This window comes from Pyxicephalus adspersus, chromosome 3, assembly GCF_032062135.1.
Source record: "Pyxicephalus adspersus chromosome 3, UCB_Pads_2.0, whole genome shotgun sequence".
Classification (NCBI taxonomy): domain Eukaryota; kingdom Metazoa; phylum Chordata; class Amphibia; order Anura; family Pyxicephalidae; genus Pyxicephalus; species Pyxicephalus adspersus.
Window position 1 is genome coordinate 75,122,192 of NC_092860.1, and position 24,882 is coordinate 75,147,073.

The 24,882-nt window shown below is 34.8% G+C and overlaps 1 protein-coding gene across 7 annotated transcripts in view; it reads right to left on the reverse strand.

Annotated features, from left to right (window-relative positions):
* Positions 1–24,882, reverse strand: part of PSD3 (pleckstrin and Sec7 domain containing 3) — a 275,704-nt gene that overhangs the window by 40,582 nt on the left and 210,240 nt on the right. For all 7 annotated transcript variants that reach the window (XM_072405277.1, XM_072405270.1, XM_072405271.1 and 4 more), the window contains 2 exons: positions 14,280–14,476; positions 2,020–2,090 (listed from right to left, as the gene is read on the reverse strand). In XM_072405277.1, the coding sequence (XP_072261378.1) occupies positions 2,020–2,090; positions 14,280–14,476 (268 nt within the window). The remainder of the gene's footprint in view (positions 1–2,019; positions 2,091–14,279; positions 14,477–24,882) is intronic.

A 24,882-nucleotide genomic window follows, 5' to 3' on the forward strand; every position in this document is an offset into this window, starting at 1 on the left:
TGGTGATGTCCATGAGTTCAAGACTACAGGCTGTCATTGCCAGCAAAGGGTTTTCAACAAAGTATTAGAAATGGACATTTTATTTTCAGCTTTTTAATTTGTCCAATTACTTTTTAGCCCCTGAAATGAAGTGATTGTGTAAAAAAAGGCTTTAGTTCCTCACATTTTTTATGCAATCTTTTTGTTTAACCCACTGAATTAAAGCTGAAAGTCTGCAGTTCAACTGCATCTGAGTTGTTTCATTTAACAATAATTGTGGTAATGTACAGAACCAACATTTGAAACAACAGTTGTCTCTGTTTATGAACCTAACTGTATAGCAGGACAAATTATTGCTGGTCAGATTTTGAAAAATAGATCCTTATAAAGTTCCAAATTGTATGCCACATTCCATATATTCAAATTCCAACATTTTGTGTGCAAAAAGTGGGACTTTTAAGGCATATAGAAAAAATCAAGCATTTTTATCTTGCTTTTAAATACAGAAAAAAAATGTAACAAATAGTTACAGCAGTTCTAAAAACTATTATTCAATAGATTTAATTAAATGAATAATTCCCTTAGAACTGTAAGCAAGGGGCTTTTTGTAGATCACCAGCTTTGTTGAAATCTGTGCCATCATAGAAAAGGAATAGAGACATTGTTCAAACAAATGACACTCAGCATTAAATCAATGATCTTCAATGTGGAGTTCTAATTCAATTCTGATGGTACAGCAATTCAAGGCAATAGTCTGCATTAGGCCAATTAATACATAGGACATCGTTCATTGCCTATTCATTATAAAAGAAAGAAAAAAAACAATTTCACTGGATTCTTTCATATTAGATATTCAGCACTGAAGTGCACAAGATAATAACCTGTCTATGCATTGTGGACAAATAAATTTAGCTAAATGACTTGGAACAGCTGAATATATATGTTTAAAAAAGAAAAAAAAGTGAAATAATCAAGACGGTGCATGCAGAATATCATATTGCTTTCTCTAAACAGAAATGTTTAACTGTTTCTGCCTGTGACCTGCTCCTACAAATTAGAAAACAGAGGGGCACTACAGTCAAAATTCCAATTTATAAATTAGTTTTGAGAGACATATGAGTACTTCCTGCCTGCCTGATGCTTTAGCATTTTATCCAGGGACAGCTGTGTTATAACAACAGTTTCAATACTATCTAAATCCTAAGCTGGTCATATACAATATAGTTTCCCATGATATCAATAAATCTTTTGGGTCCTGTCAACAAAAGGAATTCAGTCAACCAAAAGTGACTGCTATCGAGTGTAAAATCAAAAGAACTATGATCGTTGAAGTTGGTAAATATTAATTGATCATACACGTATCTGTAATAGTAACCCTTTTACTGGTACATTTGTAAATAATACAATGAGCCTGTTTTATTAAAGTGCTCCAAGACTGGAGAAGATAGACTATCACTGATGAAGCTGGGTGATCCAGGAAACCCCCATTGGATCTGGGAATTGGGAGAAGTATCTGTACTGTCAAAATAATTTACTGACTCTATTTAACCCATTAAAGTTGAACTCCAGCATTATAGTTAAATATACAGATCTAAATATAAAACATACATATTTGAGCTGTTTTCAGTGTCTAAAAACCATTTAAACTACAAATACATTTTTGGATTGTGATAGAAAAAAACATGTTTGTCATGGACAGTTAATCATTACGTTAATGCCTCAACCTACTGCCTCCTGGAGTTATGGCAGCAGATTGTATGTTGTATAGTTAGATTTTGTTAGATTTTGTCCATTTTATCTTAGCAAAGCTTGCCCTAATGAAAAAGCAAATATGGAGGAAAGAATCACCCAGGAAATTACAGGGTCAGAACACTTTGTATTTATTAAATAAACTGTTCTGTAGCAATCTGAAGCAATCCTTACTTTTTCTAGAATGACTTTTAAAATTATTCTTATCCAACATATTTAAAGAAATAATTTAAAAAAAGAATATTGCACAAACTGATTAACACTTGTTTGTAAAAATACTACAATGTTTACCTTTTGTAGGTAAAGGACAGTTCCCTTTAATATGGCATAAAATGTTTTCCATCCTCGTTTTCCCCTTGGAGCTGCAGGCAAAGAAAAAGCATAAACATAAGAACTCATTCCCTCAGTTGTATAAGTTAAATTGTATCCTATCAAATGGACATGCATGGACAACCATTCCTAATGTTATAATAAATGATAATAATCAAATGTAATCAAATAATAAACAAATGTTGCTTTGGCACTGCAAGGGGGTATATATTTATTCCCTGTTGGAGAATCGTCCAGGTCCATGTGTTTCAATGGCAGAAATTGGTTCTCCACCAGGGAACATTTCAGTGAGTGTCAAATTCACTATCTTATAAATAAACGCCATGGTATTACAATAATCTTTACTTCCTCTGGTGCATTTAGCCAGTCATAACTTATTCCCTACAGTTTGGTACACAACTACTAGCTTACGAACGAACTGTGTTGCTCAGTCAAAAAAGTAGAGCCTTGGCCTTAAAACCTTCTCAAAATCAGTGGGGATGTTTATCATAGGATGACTCATGTCTACTATTTGTGCCTAACTTATCATAATAAAATCTGTAGATTGTACTTTTTTCAATATGGGTTTTAGCATATATTCACTACTAAAAATGGGTGAACTAGAGAGAAAAAAGGGGGGCGACGAAAGCAGGCCTTTCGTTCAGAAAATACTAGCTCTTTGACTGGCACGCTGATCCTATGGCTCCTAGCATCTCAAAGTGCCAAGTAGTTGTATATAGTAACTTCCTTTTTTTCATTTCTTTTATGGAGAATATCCCCTATATAAAACACTTTAGAAGTAAATAACATATTATGTATTATAAAACTGTTTCAGGACGTATATACTTTTTAATGATAAGACATATAATAATAATAATTTAATGGAACATCATATTGGAATATAGAAAAGCTACACTGTATTGGCATTAACTTAATGTTTTATTATTTTACACTGTTATATATATCATTTGTATATTAACACCTAACAGTGCCAGCCTAATACCCTCAGTTGGACAACATGGACACAAGCTGTTTGCAATTACCACAATATGCACTAAAAAAAAATAATTACTAATCAAAATAAGGCATGAGGTTTTTTTATTACTATAAACTCAATTTACAAATGTGTTTAAAAGAAAATGTAATTACTATTTTCAGAACAACAAGGTTACAGTCACATTTTACGATAAATGATTGCATTAATCAGCTTTCAGACTATTAATTGTACTTTGCCTTTTTTCACTTTTTCCATACAGTGCTTTTCCCATATAGTAAGAATGGTGGATATGGTTACATGTTCTACAAGCTAAAGCAAGATTTCATTTTTGTGCAGCAAATGTATTTAAAACCTCAGAGATCAAGAAAATAAGACTTTATTTGGTGCAGCAAATGGAACACCTTAGAAAGTAACCAGAGCTTTTATAACGCTCTGTAAACCAAATGACAAGTATCCCATTGGGTACACAATTGTGAATGCAGAATCCTTCATCATAATTGAAGACATAAATCAAGTTAAAGTATAAAAAGATTTTTCTGGATAATCCTGATTTTAACAATGTTTCTATGTACATAAATCGAACAACTTGTAATAAAGAGTCCAGTAGCACGCAAACCCTTGTGGCCTAATTTTACCTTGTTTTCACCTACACGTGTAAGCATTCTTTTATTTTTTCTAATGTTAGTCTTTAAAAACACTCAAGTGCAGCATATTGATGTGAATGAACAACACAGGGAATACGAGTTCTGTGCAAATTCTACTTTTAATGCATTTTAATTCAGCAAATAATACGTAATAAGCCCTTAAGTACTTGTAAGCAAATGTTAAGACAGCATAAAACTCTGTAAACCATATTGCATGGTATATATTACATGGTAGATATATTAAGCATAACAAATTGGCTACAAAATGTAGTAACTATGACATCTTCAAGCGGTCCCCCATGGACTTTGGTTGCCCTCCCCACAAATTTACTGAGTCAGCCCCATAGGGCACTGTTCTTCTCTCAGGTTGAACAAACATCATAATACATGCTTTCTGTAAGCCAAGGGTGTTAGGATTTCTCTCCTTAAAGGTGTTAAGGAAAGTTTACATGGCCAAGAGCCATGCCATTTAGACATGTGGACAGACAGAACAGAAGGAAACATTTTCTCCATAGTACTAAGTATTTTATTTAAGTTTTATATTACCTCTTTAAAGTGTAACTGCACCTTTGGGTCAGTAATATTTAGCTTTTACATTACTTTTCACCCAGCCCCCTAGCCCCTTATTTACTTACCTGTCCTCATTCCAGAATATTATAACTCAAATACCCAAAATCTTCCTGGTGCACCAAGTGCTTGGCTATTATTATCTACCTTTTTTAGCAAACAATTATACACAAAACATTCAGATAAAGAAAATCTTACCAGAGCTATTCACTATGCTAGGTAAACAATTGCCGGGACTAACAAGGTACATATACATATCTTTAATAAAAAGATTTTAACATTTCTTAACAGTATTGAATGTTAACCTACCCATCCTAATTATGGGTCACGAAGAAAAAGCAAATGGCACGCTAGCTCCAGACACTGAATAAAATTAAATGTTGCAATTTCCATATTGGAGAACCCTAAGATTCCAACATTTCTGCTGTATTTTACTTAAGTGCAATTTATAATTTATGTCTGAGCTTGCCTCACAGGTTTAATAAAATAAGTTGAGCTGTTACATATATGGTTGTTTTTTTTCTAATGCCTACAAATTACTAACTACTTTTACATCTCAATTGTACAAATGCTGAACACAGTTTTCATGACTACCTCTAGATTGCATCCTCCCATGTACATTCTTAAGGTGCGTACACACTTCCAATTTTTATCGTTCCAATCGAACGACGAACGATCGATTGGGCAAAAAATCGTTCGTAAAAAAGTAACCAACGACGCCGACGAACGAGGAAAGTCGCTGGAAACGAACGACCGGACCGACGGATCGGATTGGACGACGATCGTTGACCATCGTTCGTGTGTACGGTCGTTCGTTGATCGTCCATGTTCAGAGCATGCGTGATGAACGAACGTCCGTCACTTTCCTGTCGTGCACATAGTTCCTCTATCGCTCAAACGATCGTATCTATTGTGTGTACAATATCTACGAACGATCGTGTCGTTAACTCTATGTGCAGGATCGGTGCTATACGATCGTTCATATATATCGTGCATGAACGTTCGTCGTTCGTTTTCCAACGATAATAATTGGAAGTGTGTATGTAGCTTTAGTGACCAGTGAGGCATTCAATCATATTTGGTCACTGAAGGGAGGTAGCAGGAGATGGATCACTCCTGAAAAGAGTGAAAAAGAATTGCCTGCTGCATGGATCTTGAACTCATGGAAACTGAACTCATTAAGAATGTTTGTTAGTCCGTTTACCTTGTGTCTATTGGACAAAAAAGCTGGCTTTTCTGCATGGAAGAACATTGAGCAGTTTGTTGCTTTGACTCCACAAGCAATGCATATTGTCTATTAGGGAACATTTAATTTTTTTCTAAAAAAACATAGAGATGCATGCATTTCTTTGGCTAGTAATACAAGCACTCTATAGATAGTCCTCATTATGAATAATTGCCATTTACAACCTGTTCTATTTCTAAAGACCATTTCACATGAAAAGATGGAAAATTATACCAAAATAAGTATAGCTTTAAATGCCAATACAGCACACCCTGGAGGAAATGCGGTGGAATGTTAGGAGAAAGCTGCTGGAAATCAAGCTGTCAGACATGAATACTAACTACAATGTGATGTCCATTTCCAAATAAATTTCTGTAAATTATTAGCTGGTAAAGTATAATCATGCCCTAGAATTACAAAGCAGCGATTTTAAACTAAATGCATGTAAATGTAATCTATTCAATAGCAAAGAATGCCTAATGGAGTCCCAAAGATGTAAAATGGATCATCTTGAAGAATTGTAACATGTTCATTAACATTTATCTGTGATTACTCAAATGCTGTCCTCTCACCATCCTTCATTCTAGAAAATACACTGCAATACTCACTTCAAATTGAAGAAAATAGGATATAAATCCTTGTTCCATCCTGATTTTGGAGTGAAATATATAACACATTACCAAACTGTATACGACATAAATGGAAAAAAAAACTTGATAGTATCATCACTACTATTAAGCACTTTTATGATATGTAGATTCATCCTTTTATTAAAAGTTTTATTCTGTATTTTAACAATTATACTATTTTTTTACTTATTGATTTGTACTAATTGAACAGACTTGAGATGCAATTCTTGAATTTGTTTCTTATGTGATGCAAACAACTACCAAAATATATGGACAAAATCAGTATTACACCCTTCTAATGAAAAAAAAAATTATAAATACCCAATAGTTTCAGACAAGTGGTTGACAACCATGCTGTTAACTGTCTAACACCCACATTCAACAGTGTCCAAGAGGATTCAGCAGCAGTTTTGACAGGCATTTGCAAGAAGTTGCTGCATACAATTGTCCGAGGTGTTGTTTTTTTCATGGCTTGCACTAGTTTTATAACTTGGCTTGCACTGGTTGCAACACATTCTGGGATGTCTGCTCCCTTGTTGTAGCATCTGTAAGTGGTCTCATTCAAGTCCATGAAAGTGGCAGATTGCTCTGAGATGCTGCATGCCATTCTTGAAAACTGCACCACAATGGTACAGGGAAATTCCGGTTCCTGTTAAGGATACATTATACATATGCAAGGCTCCTTAAATAGGAAGCACAGACTTGGTAGACCCTTACCATGTATTTCATTTTTATGCTTTCCAGCTAGTTAAATATTTCCAAAATCATACTAGAAACTAAATCTAATAGATAAATGTGCATAGGAAATTCTTTTTATTTTTTGACCCATATTATGTCCATTTGTTCAACATCATTCCAGCATATTGCCCTTAGAACACCTAGTAAAGCCTTCCATATCCCTTATTTACCCCTTTCATATCCTTGCCTTCTATATGCAAAATTGCTTAGTCTATCTGAAAAAAGCTTACGCTATCTACAAGTTTACATTTTGTCACACAGTAATAATGCAGGCAAGTGAAAAGTTCTTGCTAATTTGTTGATGAGTAATCCCAGACAACAATATGACAAGTGTAAATGAAACTTGGGCACAGACTATGTCTCCCCAGCTGCTGAGATGCTAAATGTCTCAGTATGTTCTAATATTCAGCAACCGGAAAGAAATGAGTCACATTATTCTACATGGTCTGGGAGAAGCAGTATGCCTACACCACATAAATAGAATTGGGACCAGGTGAAATTTTAGAACCACTTAGGAAAAATACATCCTTTGGAAGTAGACACTCCAGGAAGGATAAAAGAACTATGAGTCAAGAAATAGAAAACTTGAAACTGTAATAATATATTTTAGGAATTACTTTGAGTATTTTAAGTTTAACACTAGTAGGTATTTTTTGTCTTACACAATCTTAGTAACCCCCTGGCAATGCCTTCCATTTTCCCTAGAAAGCTGGTGTTCTCCTTTTACAGTCATCATCTGAGGTCAGCGTCTACTTACAGGATTAAGATCCTGCTAGTGGATGATACAATCCCGTAAATTATGGTGACTGCACAGCAACTTTTATGCTCTAGGTTATGTACACCTCCTGCCTCTCTATACTATATATACTGTATCTCCTATGTAGTCTCCTGCTATTTACCTTGTGTGAAAGTTATAATGAAACAACAATCCCAGGGGAAGGGGTAGATGTACTGGTAGAAGCTTTTTATGATAAAGTTTTTTCTATCTAATTTACACTGTTGCTATATGTTTCAACATGTTACAAATGTATTTATGCTGCAAAGTTATGTTTACTTCCAGAATAAACTCAAGTCTATGATTCTGCTCCTGCATTGTGTGATTGTCTCCTCTTGTTTCCAAAGAAGAATCAGTAGACTGCAGTTCTTCCTATGTAAGAACAAAAGTTCTGATCAAACTACAGAAGCAAACTAGCATTGTAGGGAACTGACAAGATTTCAATGTTAAAGATAATGAGCTATAAACAAACCTATGTGTGAAAGAAAATGACAGATTAATCTGTGAAAGGAAGCTAGCACCATTGACTGTCAGCATATATCTGTTACTACAGAAAATCTCACCTTAGCACTAACTACGCGGATAACAAATACTTGTGCTACTGGTGATTTGCACTCAAAAACTGACCCCCACACTAATTGGCTTATTTAATATTTATAAGGTGTTGTAAGTTTTTTGTGTGGTTGTATGCTGTTTTGTCGTTACCCAGTCTTGGTATAGAAGACTGTCATAGTCAGTGGGCATTCCACAGGGGTCTGTTTGTATAATAAATGCATGAAGGCTGTGAATATGATGCAGCAGACAGTAGAAACTGGGGACATTTTATATGGGACTGTAATATATATATATATATATATATATATATATATATATATATATATTGCAGTGTATAAAAAAATAAATGTACAATATAAAAATGAAACTAATAAACCAGCGTAAGTGTAATAAATATTTACTTTTTAAACCTTAATTATAAATCTAGTGATTAGGTACAATGGCACCATGCAGCAGTCTTTCCAATGGAAGTAAGGTAAGTAACTGTATGGCAATTTTGTTGAAGACAAATGGTGCTACAGAGAACACTTTCTCCAACCTCATTTATATGGGGAAATCTATAGCGAGGAAGAAGGACACAGGGCCACAATTCAATTCTGAGTAAGCAAATATGCATGGGAAATATAACCATTGGTCATAGGATTCTAAGGTTACACAGAAATATGGATACATTGAGATTGTTTGTTTTGCTGAATTTTTCAGGTAGGTGGCATAGTAGTGATAACTACTTACATCCTAATGTCAAGAAGTGAGGATAACATAGATGCTAGAGCATATGTGCAATGATGTTCAAAATTTGTTTTTAGCAAAGCGCTGTTGTTACTATACATATATTGTGTGACATCCCCTACTTCTGTTGTTGTTTGTCTCTGTCTGTCATTTGTTACCCGCATTTAATGTACAGTGCTGCCTAATATGTTGGCACTAAATAAGTGAAGTTTAATAAAATTATAATTAATAATATTATGTCTGACAAAAATGATGTTCTGCACTGGACCGACTTAAAAAGCTATATTATTATACCTAAAAAAAAGCATATTATGGGAGGTGTAGAACCCTCTATCATTAAAGTGGATTGGCTTGTAGTATTATCAGACTAACCCTTACAGGATCCTTTAAAATCAAGTTTTTTTTCTTTCGTTTCAGGTTCACTGACTGAGCCAGATGCATTTTGATATGAAAACTGCAGTGCCTTGGAATTTTGCCATATAATTCATTAAACAAACCTGCTGTGATCACCATTACATCACACTGGCACCTTAGCCAAGTTCTACCACAGAAATTGATCTTGTGGACATTTCCATGATAGTAACTAGAAAAGGTGCATATTTTAACTCTTATATCAAAGCAATTTAAACAAGCTGTATGTCTGACATTTATCTGCACACACTAATAAACTGTTACAGTAAACAAACAGCTTATAACTCGATTGTTATCATAAAAAACATTGTTCTGTATTTACATACTTATGGAAAAGCAAATACAACATTTAAAAAATGCAGTGGCATTAATTGAGCACAGTTTATTATGTCATTTATCTTATTTATTGTAAAATGATGACTTTTAGCATCACATTGTGGAAATATCCAGACCTGGACTGGTGGAAAAACGTGTCTGTAATGACCCAGTCTTGGGGATCACTGTAAGGGTAGTGTTTTCAAGGTAATACCTAAAGTTGGGTTTTGACCCCACATAAAATTTCGAAACTAAGATGAAAGATGTTCAGACTTGGTCATAAAGGACAAAAGGATCCTCTCTACATGTTTCCAACGCCCATCTCATTTTTGGCTTTTGTCCATCACTTTTCAGTAGCATCCTGTGTTAAAACTTTACTACACCAGGATAGCCTGTTACTATCTGTATTATAAATGTTATGCTTTATAACATTAACTTCATGCATATATGATTTGCATAACCAACATAAATTGTGTATTATATTTACATTGACCTACAGATAGATAGATAGATAGATAGATAGATAGATAGATAGATAGATAGATAGATAGAGATATAATACTGCATCACAACAAGTATATGATGGAATCAAGTGTGCATACGCAAGTGTGCGTATGTCCTACATGAGTGTGCTTATCAAAATGGTACACTCATCTTTATTTTGGATTTGTGGTGGATTATGACATTTCGTTTTAATCTGTATTGCAACGCGAACAACAAAATCTGGGCATGTATAATCAGAGTTTTGGGTCATATTGTGTTTCTTACTATTTATTACTGGTGGGTTATTTTGCATGTTAAAAATAAAATGAGCATTGTTATTAAAAAAAATTAAAATATACTGCAGATTTGAACCTTTTCACTAGTAGATGAATACTGGATGGCTTAAATGAAAAAAAATAAAAAAATTATAATTCTGTTGTTGTTTAAAGGAAAGCATCCCTGACATCTGTGTAGGCGTGATTGTTCATCTTTGAAGTAGATAGGGGATTATTAGCATCTAGAATGGTGCAGCAAATACAAATTATACTGTGTTGGTAAAACCTTTGAAAACTCTAGCATACATATCAGGGGACACAAATGGAGAAAATAATTTACTTGCAATATTTGTTTGAGCAGTCTAAATATTAATATATATACATATACCGCGTTTCCCCGAAAATAAGACCTACCCCGAAAGTAAGACCTAGCACTATTTTGTAAACCTGCCCTAATATAAGACCTACCCCAAAAATAAGACCTAGGAGAAAAAGAAAATAAAAGCATACATACCGGTAAATTAAAAAAGTACTCACCGAAGTGATCAGAAGGGGACAATCAATGGAACATGAGTGATCATGAGTGACTTTCAACAATAAATGTGTACTGTAATCTTCTTCATGGAAAAATAAGACATCCCCTGAAAATAAGACCTAGTGTGTTTTTGGGAGCCAAAAAAAAATATAGGACAGTGTCTTATTTTCAGGGAAACACGGTATATCACAATAAAGTAGAAGCAGCAGAACAATGTAGTGATAAGAAACTCTAGTCAAACCGAGAAGAAAAAAATTATGGAGTAAGTGCCTATATTCAATGTGTTCTCTTTTGAAACTAGATATAACTACACTGATAAATGCAGCAACCTTAACACATAGCTTTGCTAGGGCTGCAATTAAAGCACAATTACTATTCAGAAAGAAAGTACAGTGGACTGTTCAAGGCTTTCATTCAGTGCACATCATCTAGTTTGGAACAGAGAAAGAAAAGTGCATTTAATTTGAAAACATTATTCATTGCAATACAATTTAGGAACTGAAGGGCATCAATAACAAACTGCGTGACTAAGCGAAAATATCCTAAGCAATTATGAGAAGTAAACATAATTCAGAAGCCTTAAAATGAAAGAACACTGGTACATATTGGATTTGAGATAGTAAAAATGAATTGGAATTATAACCCCATTCAAGAACGCTTTTTTGATGTACGGCTCCCTCTGCATTAAACCGGTGATAATAAAAGCCATCCAGTGTCTTAGTGCTAAACTAGTGTAATTGCTTAAAGTTTAATCGCCCTGTTTAAACACAAAGCCCTTTATTGCTTAAAGTGGAACTCAAGATAAAATTGAACATTTTGGTTTTAAACAGGAAATTGTTAAAATCTGTCTGGATTTATTTGCGGTTTGAGTTTCTGTTGGGGAGAAAGAGGATACCTGTTAGGGTTACAGCAGTTATAGGTGGAATTTTACCCCTACTTGCATGCCATTCAAAATTGATAGGCAAGCAAATAGGCTGTCTCTTTTGGTCTGACTGTGCACCCAACATTTAAGAATTAGGAAACACTAAAATATATATTTAGTAATAAAGAGATGTTTATCATTTACCCCCTTTCACATTCGTAGCTTTGAAACCCTTTAAAACCAGAGCACATTTCACTATCTTGCAATGATACAATCAACTATTAACAGTAAACTGCTCATTGGTCGCCTGTATGATTCAGCCCTTAGAATATATCTGTTCTGTGCTACCTAGTATAAAACACTAGCAAAGCCCAAGGCAAATAGCCTCTCTCTGTGTCCCATTGGGGTAAATTCCCCTTATTTACTGTGCAAGCTATTACAAGAAAATAACTTCAAAACAAAAGAGGAATAGATGGTTATCACGGGAACAAATATGCATTTTAGAAGGTAATCATTCAAATCTTGTTCTGTTCCCTAATGGTCCCATAATGACCCTTTCCTTGATATGTCAAAATTGTGCATGTGCAGCTCGGTGTTGGTTGCTGGGGTACTAGGTATATCCCGGCTTCCCCAGCGGCTGCCAGGACTGCATTAACGCCTGCGTTCACAAGTTACATCATCCTGGCCCGGCCAATCCAGAGGCATGAAGATCGCAAGGAGGAAAAGAGAAAAAAGACATTGGCACCCACGGCACAATAGGGACAAGTGAGTATGAACTGAGTTTAGTTCTTTTTCAAACAACTCGTTTTTTTGGTTCAGCAATTCAGCTGCCTCCTTTACCCTTTGGCCCCCATTCTGGACTAGGGAACCAACTCTGGAAGTGGAAGTGGTAAATCAGGATCATTCTGGCAGATGTGTGTGTATCATATCATAATGTGTGTTCCATTGACAGGTAAAGCAGCAATCATTTATTTAAAATTCAAGCATGTAACTAGCCTATTGCCTTGAGCAACACCTTAAATAAACAGTGATATGGGTAGCACGGACACATTCTTCTACTATTTTTAAATCAAGCCTTATAATATGTTATCAGAAATGTGAGGAATTATAACAAAATTGTAGGCAGATATTAAGTATAAGCCTATATTTAGCTGAATGCACCAACCACGTTCTCACAAGGCTGAGGATCATTATAATGCATAGACTTAGGAATCAGTCACTGATTATAATCTAGATGAATTCATCCATGAATACAAGTAAGCGCCCACGGTTAATTTAATTTTTTAGAGCTGTCAGTTGAAAATAGCTTTTTCATTTGTGGTACATTGAAGAAAAGCTTTTTGGCTTGTTCGTGCTTCACTGCTTTGTTGTGGGTGAATAATATGAATGTCAAATCTTTAAAAATATTGCTTAAGGGTACCTGATGCTAGCACTGGTGATAGTAAAGTTTCAGTGGACATATTTGCAACGATTTTCTAATACAGTAATTTCAGCTCAAGAGGTTTATGCTAGGTGGGCAAAATTCACCAGCGTGCAAAGCATATTTGGAGTATATAAAAAACTTCACACTTCACACCTTTGTTATGGCATGAGAACTGTCTACACGAGGTACATATGCATGCTTCAACATTGTGTCGACAGGCTTGGATAGGCAAACCCAGAATACTTTTGGCATCTGATTGAGACAGTGGGGTTCTAAAGGGTTTTAGTAACGGTATTTAGTAAGGGGTTTTAGGCCATTAACGTGCCACTTGAAACAAAGCTTTGCTAACTCCAGTTATTCAGGAAAAAAATATGTCTTTTACATTTCCCTGCATGTGAATGGGTATACTTTCAACATGATTTTTCACCACATTCACTTAGCTAAGTGAATTATACTTAGTAGCGTGATACTTCAATTTGCTTAGTAAACAGCTTTGACACCTTTAGTAAATCAACCCCATTGTGTCATGTTTTATAAACTGCAAATGCTGTATGTTTCCTATTATCCAATGTACATGGCATGAAAATGAAAGCTGTATTCTCAATATAAAACCCAAATTTACCATTATTGTTTATTAAACACATAGATATTTTTAAGACACTTGATATGAAACTCATCCACAAAGGCTGTTTGTAGTATTACTTCAAAGCTCCAGGAGTAAATGTGATGAAATACACTGCTTATATTAACTTTATGTTGTCAATTATGTCTTCTTTATAGCCCTAATAGCAAATAAATTTGTATAATATTGCACTTACATTTTCAGAAGTTGATTGTGCAAACACATCACAAAGAGAAGTAGTTTGCAAATGCAATGGTAAAGTTTGCCCTTAAAGAATGTTCTGCAATAAACTGTTATATACACACTGTTTTTACGGAGATGCCCATTATAACATTTTAACTTCGCCTATACATTCTAATGTTTTCACTATTATCCCAAGTCTGCATATACATGCAAATCAACACATCCAAATACATTTTGAAACCATACACAGGAAACAAGCCATTATAATACTTACTTTTTTTCCCATCCATATCTGCATGGAGTTTGCGTGCAAGGAAACCAGCCTTGTACACTGCTGCATTTGGATCATGGGGAATATCCAGGAATGGGTTGCTGCTGCTGCCAATTCGACTAACACTTTTTGACTGAGTACCATTTGCCTTTTCATCAGCACTATCTGATGGCGATTTTTTCATTGCATCAACATCATCCCTGTTGAGAAAAAAACAAAACCTTTATATTTCTACACAGCTAATCAATCTAAATTAAGTACCTAAAGCCACCATGAAAAAACAAAAAAACAAAGCGGACTATGTGTAGGCTTGGATTCACATTTGGATGGTAAAAAATCATTTGCACACATGGGTATATTAGGTGAAAATACTTAATCGCATTTTTGAAAACTAAAACATTATTACAAAGTATTTGGCAAAAAATGCTGTGCCTCCTAAATGATAAAACGGCAGTGTAAGCTAGGAATGTGAACTAGCCAGAGCTCTGTTTTTAAAATTTATAACACCGGGCCACCATCAACTTACACAGAATGATGCCATCCAATGTAATTTAAAGGCACTTAGGAGGGATAAAGATACAATGTAAATTTAGTTCTAACAATTCTCAAGTAACACTTTTCTGTATTGTAAGCTCTTCCAGCTGGCAGTGTTCAGATTCCTTCTAAAACTACAGCATAGTGAAGCTATTTAAAACGAAATCGCTACTTGAATCAGACAAGTATTGGAAACATCTATGAAAACACTTGTTAATAGTGTCAGTATTGCACACCATTGTATTTTTCTGGAAAAGGATCAGAACATGTAGGGTGAATTAAGCTTCTTACCCAATCATTATTGTTGAGTTGCTCCTGTTAAAGTCAGCAAATTTCTTAATCACCTGGTTCCTTAGATTGATATGTCTGTAAAGTAGGCCTTTTGTACTTGCTTCAACCCATAGTGCTTTGTATACCTTTGTGCCCTGTACATGTCTAATTACACTGGGGTAAAGCAATGTTATTAGCAAACTTAATTGGCTTGTTAATTAAACATGCCATTCATGGAAATCAACTCCAATACAAATCTCTAATTCCCTAAAAGAACCTTAAAGAATTGCTGTTCCAAAATAATGCTGCATATAGACTCTGGAACCTTTTAAAACTTTGCACATGCACATGTTGCATGCTTTTCACCTGATATGGTATTAAAGGTGAAGGAGAAAACGTCAAAATGGCAACGTTAAAAAAAAGAAGACAAAAACTTTGGGTCGCTCACTCTTTATTTAAATGGGCCAACTTGACATAAATGGACACGGTTTGCTTTCTGCAACTAATCTGTGTGAAATTAAGAGGTTTTTTTTATAAAACAAGAAATCAGACATTCACTCGTGAGAAATTTCCAGGACCATCTGTTTCAATAGCAGCAAGTGATTCCCACTATGGAATGTTTGAGGGAATGTCATATTCCCTGTTATATAAATATAGCTCAAAGTGTCACATAATCTTAAAATATACACACACATTTCTAGGTCTCAGAAAATAAAGAGAGCATATCCAGCAAAAGGAAAACCAAAGGGTTATTAAAAAGATAAACTTCTAGATTATCTGGGTTATAAGAAAAATTCTCACTTAAAATGAATACCATGTATGTATTCTTTGACAGAAATGTGTATTGGAATATATAGACTGACGTTTGTGCAATTGATCCTTGTCCCAACTCATTGGTGAGGACAAGTGTGCTTTATTCAGAAACTTTCACTGTGTGCTGCGGTTGGTGATCAGGAAAGTATAACCCACAATCTGTGGTTCACCTCACTCGTAGTATGGACAGAAGGTAGGGTCAATCACTTAGGTTGTCCGACCAACAAATTTGAGTTTGACAGGTCTTATCTGCTGTGCACATTGAAGATATCCAATATTACCCTTTCTAAACCCATTTCACACTTATAACTAAAATACTGTGAGATAAAACTTATGTGACCCATAAAGATGAAAAAGTGATCCATATTTGTCAGTAAAAATGGTAAAACAATGTGATCATCCACAGGTGGATTAAGAACTTTAAATGAAAAGTTATTAGCAGGAACACCTAGCAGTATTTTAAAAATGTGATTTATATGTTTTTGTAAGACACTGAACGCATAAACAATAAAATATTATTTTACTCATAAGTGATTTGTTTTTTAATATAGCAGTACAGGGAATTCATTTTACTGCCAGCTATAAAGCACAAAGGCATTTTTACTTAATCTCTTTCTGTAATCAACATAATAAAGTTGAGAGGTTTCAAAAGCATATTAACAATTTCAAACTGTAAATTATGATGAAATACCATATACAATTCCAAAATTAAACCCAGAAGAACAGCACGTGGCACATGTTAAAAAGTCAAAAGGAGTAAACCTGGAGCTGCATCTTCAAGCTCCCAACATTTCTGTAGTGGATGGGTAAATAATATGTTCTGCTCAGTGAAAGGGCACATCACTACTGAGGTGGTGAGCACTATATTGTGGTTGAAATTGGGGATTGGCCACAGACAGTTTCTCATACCTTTTTTTTTTTGTAAGTGAGTGGATTCACAGAGACAATTTCACAGAACTGATATGCTATTTTCTGTTGAATTCATTTTTTCAATAATTCAGGCATTGTTCCATTTAATTATTTATTACTAAATATTAGTTTTTTTTAATCAAATTGTAAATAATAGGGCAGTTAAAAAGAGGACAATGCTTCAATAGAAAGTATTAATATGTATATTATAACTAGGGTCAATCCACCATGGCAGATGGATGAAAAACTGATCAGGAATGTTGTGAACTCCTATAGAAAAAAGCACACTTGTATGCTCACTTATCATGGACAGAATGGTGGGCACCACGGTGGTTCAGATGTTGGCACTCTAGCACTAGGTCCCAGGTTCAAATCTCGGCCAGGGCACTATCTGCATGGAGTTTGCATGCTTTCCTCGTGTTTGCGTGGGTTTCCCCCAGGTACTCCGGTTAGGTTAACTGGCAACCTCCAAAATTGACCTTAGGCTGTGTTAATGACATATGACTATGGTCAGACATCAGATTGTGAGCCTCTTTGAGGGACAGCTAGTGGAAAGACTATGGATTTTGTGAAGTTCTGTGTAATATGTTGGTGCTATATAAATGCTAGTTTATAATAATATTTTCATAGAACTCATTAATTTATCCTTGCTGGAAATGATCATGAAAGATAATTTCCAGCAACAATCATCTGTACACTTTAGTCTCCTCTCCTAACAATCAATTCTACTGTTAATCACCCTTCAAATAACCCCTCATCTCAAGAAATGATTTTACTGTTATCCTAATACTACACATAGACAAGGAATACTTGGAAACTACACGATTTCCATATAATCACAGTGTATTATACTACAGTACATTAATCTGTCAAGATGACCATGTCCTTTTTTACACTCAAATGAAAGACAACCTTCAGACATTGAACATCTCAATAACAGTTTAACGTTTGGCCATAGGGGTCTCCAATGATTTGTAAGGAACCCTAGCTTTGTATTTATGTTGAGGACAATCCCCAGCGGGGAATCACATGTCTTCTGATACTTAATGTTTTGTGTATAATAAATACAATTTTTTCTTTACTTTGGTTTATAATAAAGGATTTTAGAGATTTTTATAATAGTTTTCCATAAAAAGCCTTGTTTTACACTTCTTCTTTTTGTGTATGCTCAATGGCTTGTCAACTACTAAAGTAGTATTGAAAACACTATTTATTTAGAGATAACTTGAAATAACTGTTCTAACCAAAAATAAGTCCTACTGATCCACCCAATACAAACTAGAATTTCTAACTACACCAAGCTTTGTCATAACCCACTAATGTATAATTCATGGGAATCCTATATATGGAAGAAGACACAAATAAATAGAGATACATGTTCTTAAAATATCACCATTTCAACCTATAAGTAAATATTTTCTTAAATAATGACCTACCCATCAACATCCTATATTTACTAAACAGTAAAATAATAGTGACAATGCATTAGTAAAACCTGGCTGTAAAATCTTAAAGTTGAAAATGAACCATTAAACATTGTGCCTATGGCTTTCTTAGACATAGGATCGTACTTCCAGATTTTACTGTTATGTTTGTTTTAGTATCATTAAATGTTTCCAACTGTGAATTCCTTCTAGGCAAAGAAGATCATTTGCAGAAAAAAGTCCCCAAAGACAGAGGAAAAAGACCCCGTTTTATTAAAACACAGTGTACATTGGCAGCAAAACAAAAGGATATCAAAACATAAAACACTTTGCATACTCATTTCTCATCAATGTTATTCTTTAAGCCAAAGGTACTGTACTCCATAGACAGGCAGATGCAATCTTATAGAACAACAAGGTTTTTTTTTTTTGAGAAGTATTGCTTTGAATATTTACCCATTTGTATGTGATATAAATGGGTAAAAATGGAGAAAGTTACATACTATATTACATCATTATTTCCAAACAATTTATTACTACTCCTAATGATATTCACAAACAACTACAAAAATAAGTATTATTGCCCAAAAGGGTCATTGAAGCTTACAAACTATAATTATTTCCCATTGTTTTATGTGTTAAAGAACAAATTTTACCACAGAAGTATAGTTATAAATAACAATAACCCTAAATTTAGTCAACTTAAAATGCAAGCTAATAAAAGTAAGTGAAAATGAATACTAATAGGATAAGGTTGAATACATTTTGGCATACTAACACTTTCATCAATGTAAATTTAAATGATTGTAATTAGTTTTCTACGTATTTCTAGGCCCTTGAGTAACAATCCATATAGCAGGTCATATGTTCAGAAACCATGCAGAACAAACTGCTAATTGAAAAAGAGCAAATCACTTTGCTATGCTTTTGCTATTATGATGTTACTTTTATTCATATCACTGTGCCTCAACATGAAAAAGAAAAAAATAGGTATATTGAATTGAGACTCTGGTATAGAATCTGGTATTTTAAACAGGTTCAAGCAGACTGATGGGTTTGCAATTACATAGAGAAAAAAGTATGTATAAGCAGATGTGCACTACCATAAACAATTTGACAGTATCTCTATGTACATATTAAATATAATTTCAATTTTGAGAAATTGAATAACAATAACCTACTTTGATAAGGTCATTTACATTAGGGGGCCAATATATATATAATTGGCGCCCCCAAAATAAATGCGAGTTATATTGACCACTTAAGCCCCAGGTACCATTTTAAAGTGGCATCAGGACTGCAGCTATTTGTCCCAATACTATTTAAAAACAACATCATGAGCCAGCGTTTCTCATGGGTCTCATTGGCTTTCACTGCTGGAACTGCCAGCTGTCAGTGATAGATGATGTCCAGCACCAAGCCCAGAAGCTGAAACAATTAGTTTCTAGGCTTCCAATCCTTCTACACAGCACACATACACACAAATTTACTATATATCTATTAAAATAAAAATATTCTCTACTCAGATTAATCTCTTAGGTTCGATCAACAATGTCAAATTATTTGGATGAAAACTGTGTTTATTTTGTGAGTTTCAAATCCTCATTTAACTGAATGCAACACATTATTACATTACATTATACTCATTATATTATGCATCCTGACTAATTCAATCCCATCTTAATGTTAAATGCTAAAATTACATAAATATTATGTTGTGAAAAAAATCTGGGGCCTATATTTTTTTTTCATGCATTCAGTGTATCCATTCTGTCCATTCATTCTCAATTGATCATAGACTCTTCTATCTGGGTGACCGAGATGACAGACAAACACAAATAATGTCACAGCGAAAACGGCAACCAACGATAGAGTAGTCCCTGATCCATTGAAGATGGTGGACCATCAAGGAACATTACAAATACTGCTTGATGGATCATTGCTGGGCATTACACATTGAATGACCTTGTTAACATAGTTATTAGTTAGTAAAAAAAGAGAATAAAGATTTTTTTTTTTATTTGTCAACGACAGCTATTGGGCCTGCTAAGGGCCCCCTCCTTTTTTGGAAAACCAGAGGACCTTTTAATGATAGAAGAGGGGGCACACAGGCTTTCTGCACCATTTCCTATCCGGGAAGGTCCAAAGTTTGTCGAAGGGTCAGGTTTAAAAATAAGGGGGCAGGCTGTTTTTTGAGAATTTTTAGACAGTTACTATGTAAGTCCAAGGAGGTGGCAGGGGCAGCAAACCAACTCTAGTGGCTACTTTGGGAGCCAAATACTGCACAGCAATGCTGATGTCTCTTGCCACCTGTCAAAAAAAGGATAATGAATGGACCTATTCAAAATAATGTTAACAGTTCTATTCAATTGATTTTGAGTTGTACTTGCAAATACTGCTAGTCTGAACAAAACCTAAAGTCAGGAGATTCAGCATAAACAATCCATATTAAAGTGTAGAAGAGTGGTAAGCACAGGTAAGCACAGAGGGTATCCACTGCAGCAAGTATAAGAATGAAAGAAAAGCACAATGACCTGATGCTTGTAAAAATTTTAAATGACTTATAAATAAAAAATAAAAATTATCCTGGAAAATAAAGGACTTGTATAAATGGCTAACACAGTGTGTATTAGGGACTTCCATAGTGGTGGAACCTTTGCTCAGAAGAAGGGATGAACAATATTTGATAAAAAAAAGTGCGACCCACTCCAAAACCTGGATCTCGAGTGGTGTCTCCAACAACTGAATGAACACCTCTGCTTCCAGGTAGTGTTGTGTAGATTACTTGACAACGTGTTTGGGGGGTCAAGCCTCAATTTACTGTGATATTGCACTTTTTGTTCTTAAAAGTAAAAGATTACAAACAGGATTGTTCTTTATTACAGATGGTGCACTTATAAGGACTGAGAAAATAGATAATCTGTCAATCTGTGTCTAGCTTTTTATTGCTTTCCACACATAACAGGTTTTCTAATCTGTAGCCCTTCTAAAGCATTGCAGGGAGCCTACAACAAAATTGATAACCGATGCTACAAATGCCATTACATCGTACAATGTAAAGTCTCTCAAAGTTAACCTGAATTGCTGAAAAACAAAATACTGGCAAGGAAACTCCACTCTGCCCTAACATTCTCCCATTTAAATAATAATTTTCTCTAGTAAACAGTGGGTGCATGAAACCCATCCATCAGGCTGTCAATTACAGTGACTAACCCTCCGTTCTAGTGGCCCATCTAGCGCCTTGACAAAGAAAAGAAGGCAGGCACACATAACGCACGTGTGTGATATTGTATGTTCGATATGTTATTTACATCAAGTAGCTGGCCCAACTAATCCCAAATTAAGCCGTAAAGAAATACCTGCACTTGGTAAGAGAGCAGTTTGAATAGCCAGATCTTGACGCGTGTCAAGGCCTGGCTATTCAAGGCGTGTCAAGGTGGAGGGAGGGGATTTTTTTAAAATGTTTTTAGGCTAACATGGATAAGGGAGGGTAAAGTTGGAATGTAATACAATTCATGGAAATGTGTTTTTCAGCATTAGATTTGTAGGGCAAATCTACATATTTAGTTATAATGCTGATGATCTAGCTGTTGGCACTGTTGGCAAATATTTATGTGCTGATTTTTTTTGTTACAAATCTACTCCTCTTTTGTTAGGTGTTCAGCATACATTTATTGTTGAATGAATTCTTCCTAGAAATGCATTACAACTGACAACTGTAATATTTCGATTTGTTGTACATGGCTTTTCTTGCTACAAGTACATGATGAACAAGTCAGAAATTTTGTATGTTTATCTGATTCTTTTGTTTTGGCTTACAATAATTGAAAAGATGAACATCAGGCAGTAGTATCAACTGCTGCTGGTATTACATCCCAACAACTAAACTTTTATTAAACATACCCAAATACATGACAAAAAGTGGGCTTGTGGGAATGGCCATACAGGACAAATATGGTAATATTATCGATATGGAGTTATTTATTACTGAAGGCAAATTTTGTTTATTTGTATTTGTAAATGTTTTCTATTGCTGATCATCCTTCGACAAAGCTAATTCATATAGACATAATGTTGTTATGTATAACCATTTCACCTGTCACACCCATAAATTTCTAATGGATCAACAGCATGTTTTACATTTATGCTATGGGTCACTTTATTTGGCAATAAATTTGTCATTATTTAAAGCAGATGTAAATCTACCAATAGATTTTCCATACCAATATTACTTCTAGGAGCAGAATCTATTTACAAGTAACTAAATTGTTTAACTGACTTATGTTTACTTACCCTCAGAGCCTGCAAGGAAATTGTGGCAGATGGCTTTCATTTAGCATTAGAAGTTGGGAGACTTTTTACTGTATTAAATAATAATTAAAAAATCATCTGCATATAAAGTGCCAAATATGACTTTTCAGATTCAAAAAATGCAAGATGACACGGTGATACAACATAACAACAACATCATTATTATCATCTGTTTCTATTAGTTTAGATGCAAAAGAGACCCTAGGTGATCTAATTTCACTGATGTTATGCATAGTATTAGGGTTGTCACCAATGATTGTTTAGTCAGAATGTTTGTTTACTGCTGTGTCTGTTCCCACTTAGAGATTTGTACTTACTTTCCTTCCCAATGACATGATAGAAAGTAAAGAACAAATCTACCTAATTGAGGCATTGCATTCCCCAACAACCACCAGCCAATGGTAATGCTGACCAGGCTCCCAGCGCCTCATTACCTTGGTTAGCAGCTGTGATAAACTTGTTGCTATGTAAACAGCTGAAGCTCAGCTTACAGTTAAAATTAGTGCACACCTATTGCAACGTCTGACAGACAGTCAGAGAGGAAAGGAGATGCACATAACAGGTTTTTTGTTATCGTATTGAAAATTAAAACTCTCATCTCTTTTCTGCCACTGCTTGCGTCTGCAACTGACACACACACCACAAGCAAAAAATGGCAACAAGAAACAAACTTCAGTGAGCACCACTGGATAATACCTGGGCAATGCATCTTACAATGATTCAGTGAGATTGCCTGAGATGGGTATCATACCATAGAAATCCTATATGTTTCCAACGCTAGAGCAGAGTAAGCCTAGAGCCAGGCAAAAGCCTCTATTATGCTGGCTGTGGAATCACAATAAACTGCAAACTGAGACCCAATAATTACTGTAACTCTGTCAACAAAATGATTGTTAGTGGACTGATCCCAATGCATCTGCGTTCCATTGCTACTATCCGGAAAAATCTCCTTGTAACTATGTCATTATTCTCCTTCACCATCATCATGAACCCATCACTGAGTATACTGTACATTCTCTCTATACCCCCTCTTAATCCTAACTCCTATCTTTTCCACAGGAGGCAATCAAACAAGAAATGTTTACACAAAGGTAGTGTTTTATAATGAAGATTCACAAATGTATAGTGTGTGTGATCTCTAGTTTTCATCCATTAGCTATTAATCAGAACAACCCCTTTTATACTTAAGTTTAAGGTATAAAAATAACAAGAAAAAATTACACTCAACATAATGTAAAAGCAAAAGCCATATTACTATAATGATTAAAATACTGATTAATCAGCCATGTTTATGTTCTGGGCACAAATTCTCTCAAAATATAAACCGAGAGAGCTGTCACCTCACTTGAGTTTTCCAGGTGTCACCCAAACATTCTGGTTCTTATCCCTGCCTTCTGGCAGCCCATTATCAATCCTCTGAAATTTTAAAGCAGAGAGAGAAAAATATCCATCTCTACCAGACAATTTTTCAGAAAGCAATTAAGGGGACAGCATCTTCGGGCTTACAATTAAGTCTTCCTGTTTGAGAGAAATGCTTGCATTCTATTTGATTTCAATTTTTGCTGTTTACATTTACTTCCTGTGCTCATCATGGTGCAAAATAATGTGAGGAGCATGCAGTAGGCCATGCTGCCAATATAGTGAAATATAGTACAGTTCAAGGGAAGCTCCTCCTGACATTGTTCTGGTACTATATTTATGCAAGAAGCTTGGTATATCTTCATTCCACCTCATCAGTAGACTAAAGAATTGAACTTCTTAAATAAAATATAGGTCCAAAACATTGGGCATATTAACATTATCTTAGAATTTTATGTATATTATACATACTTTGGTATTTTTACATCTTTGGTATTCTTTGGCATGACTTGTACTAGATCTGTCAGAGTAGTAACCTGACCATAGACTCAGTGTGCATGCACTTTGTCCATGCATTACTACAGATTGGAGCCATTTTACGTTTAAAAGGACAAATTTTACATAGGTCTTTTACAAGGTCATAAATATTTTGTTTAATTTAACAGTTTTCAAAACTATTTATAGACGTAAGTAGCTGTAATTACTGTTTTTGCCCCTCCTATTGACCCCCTGCCCCCACCAGGATCTGCCTATGAATACTAAGCATTGATGAGAGTGGGCAGTCCTGCACCCATCTGCTAGCACGTGTTGAGAGGGGGAAACAAACAGTACCAGCCCTTATATGCTATCATATGTTTACATGCATGATGCTCCTAAAGTATCACCAAATTTTTAACATTATATAAAAAGGTGACTTTTATCCCTTTTATGTAACAGAAAATTGTGTTTACAGAGACATTTTTTTATGTAAATGGTTACAAAAAATA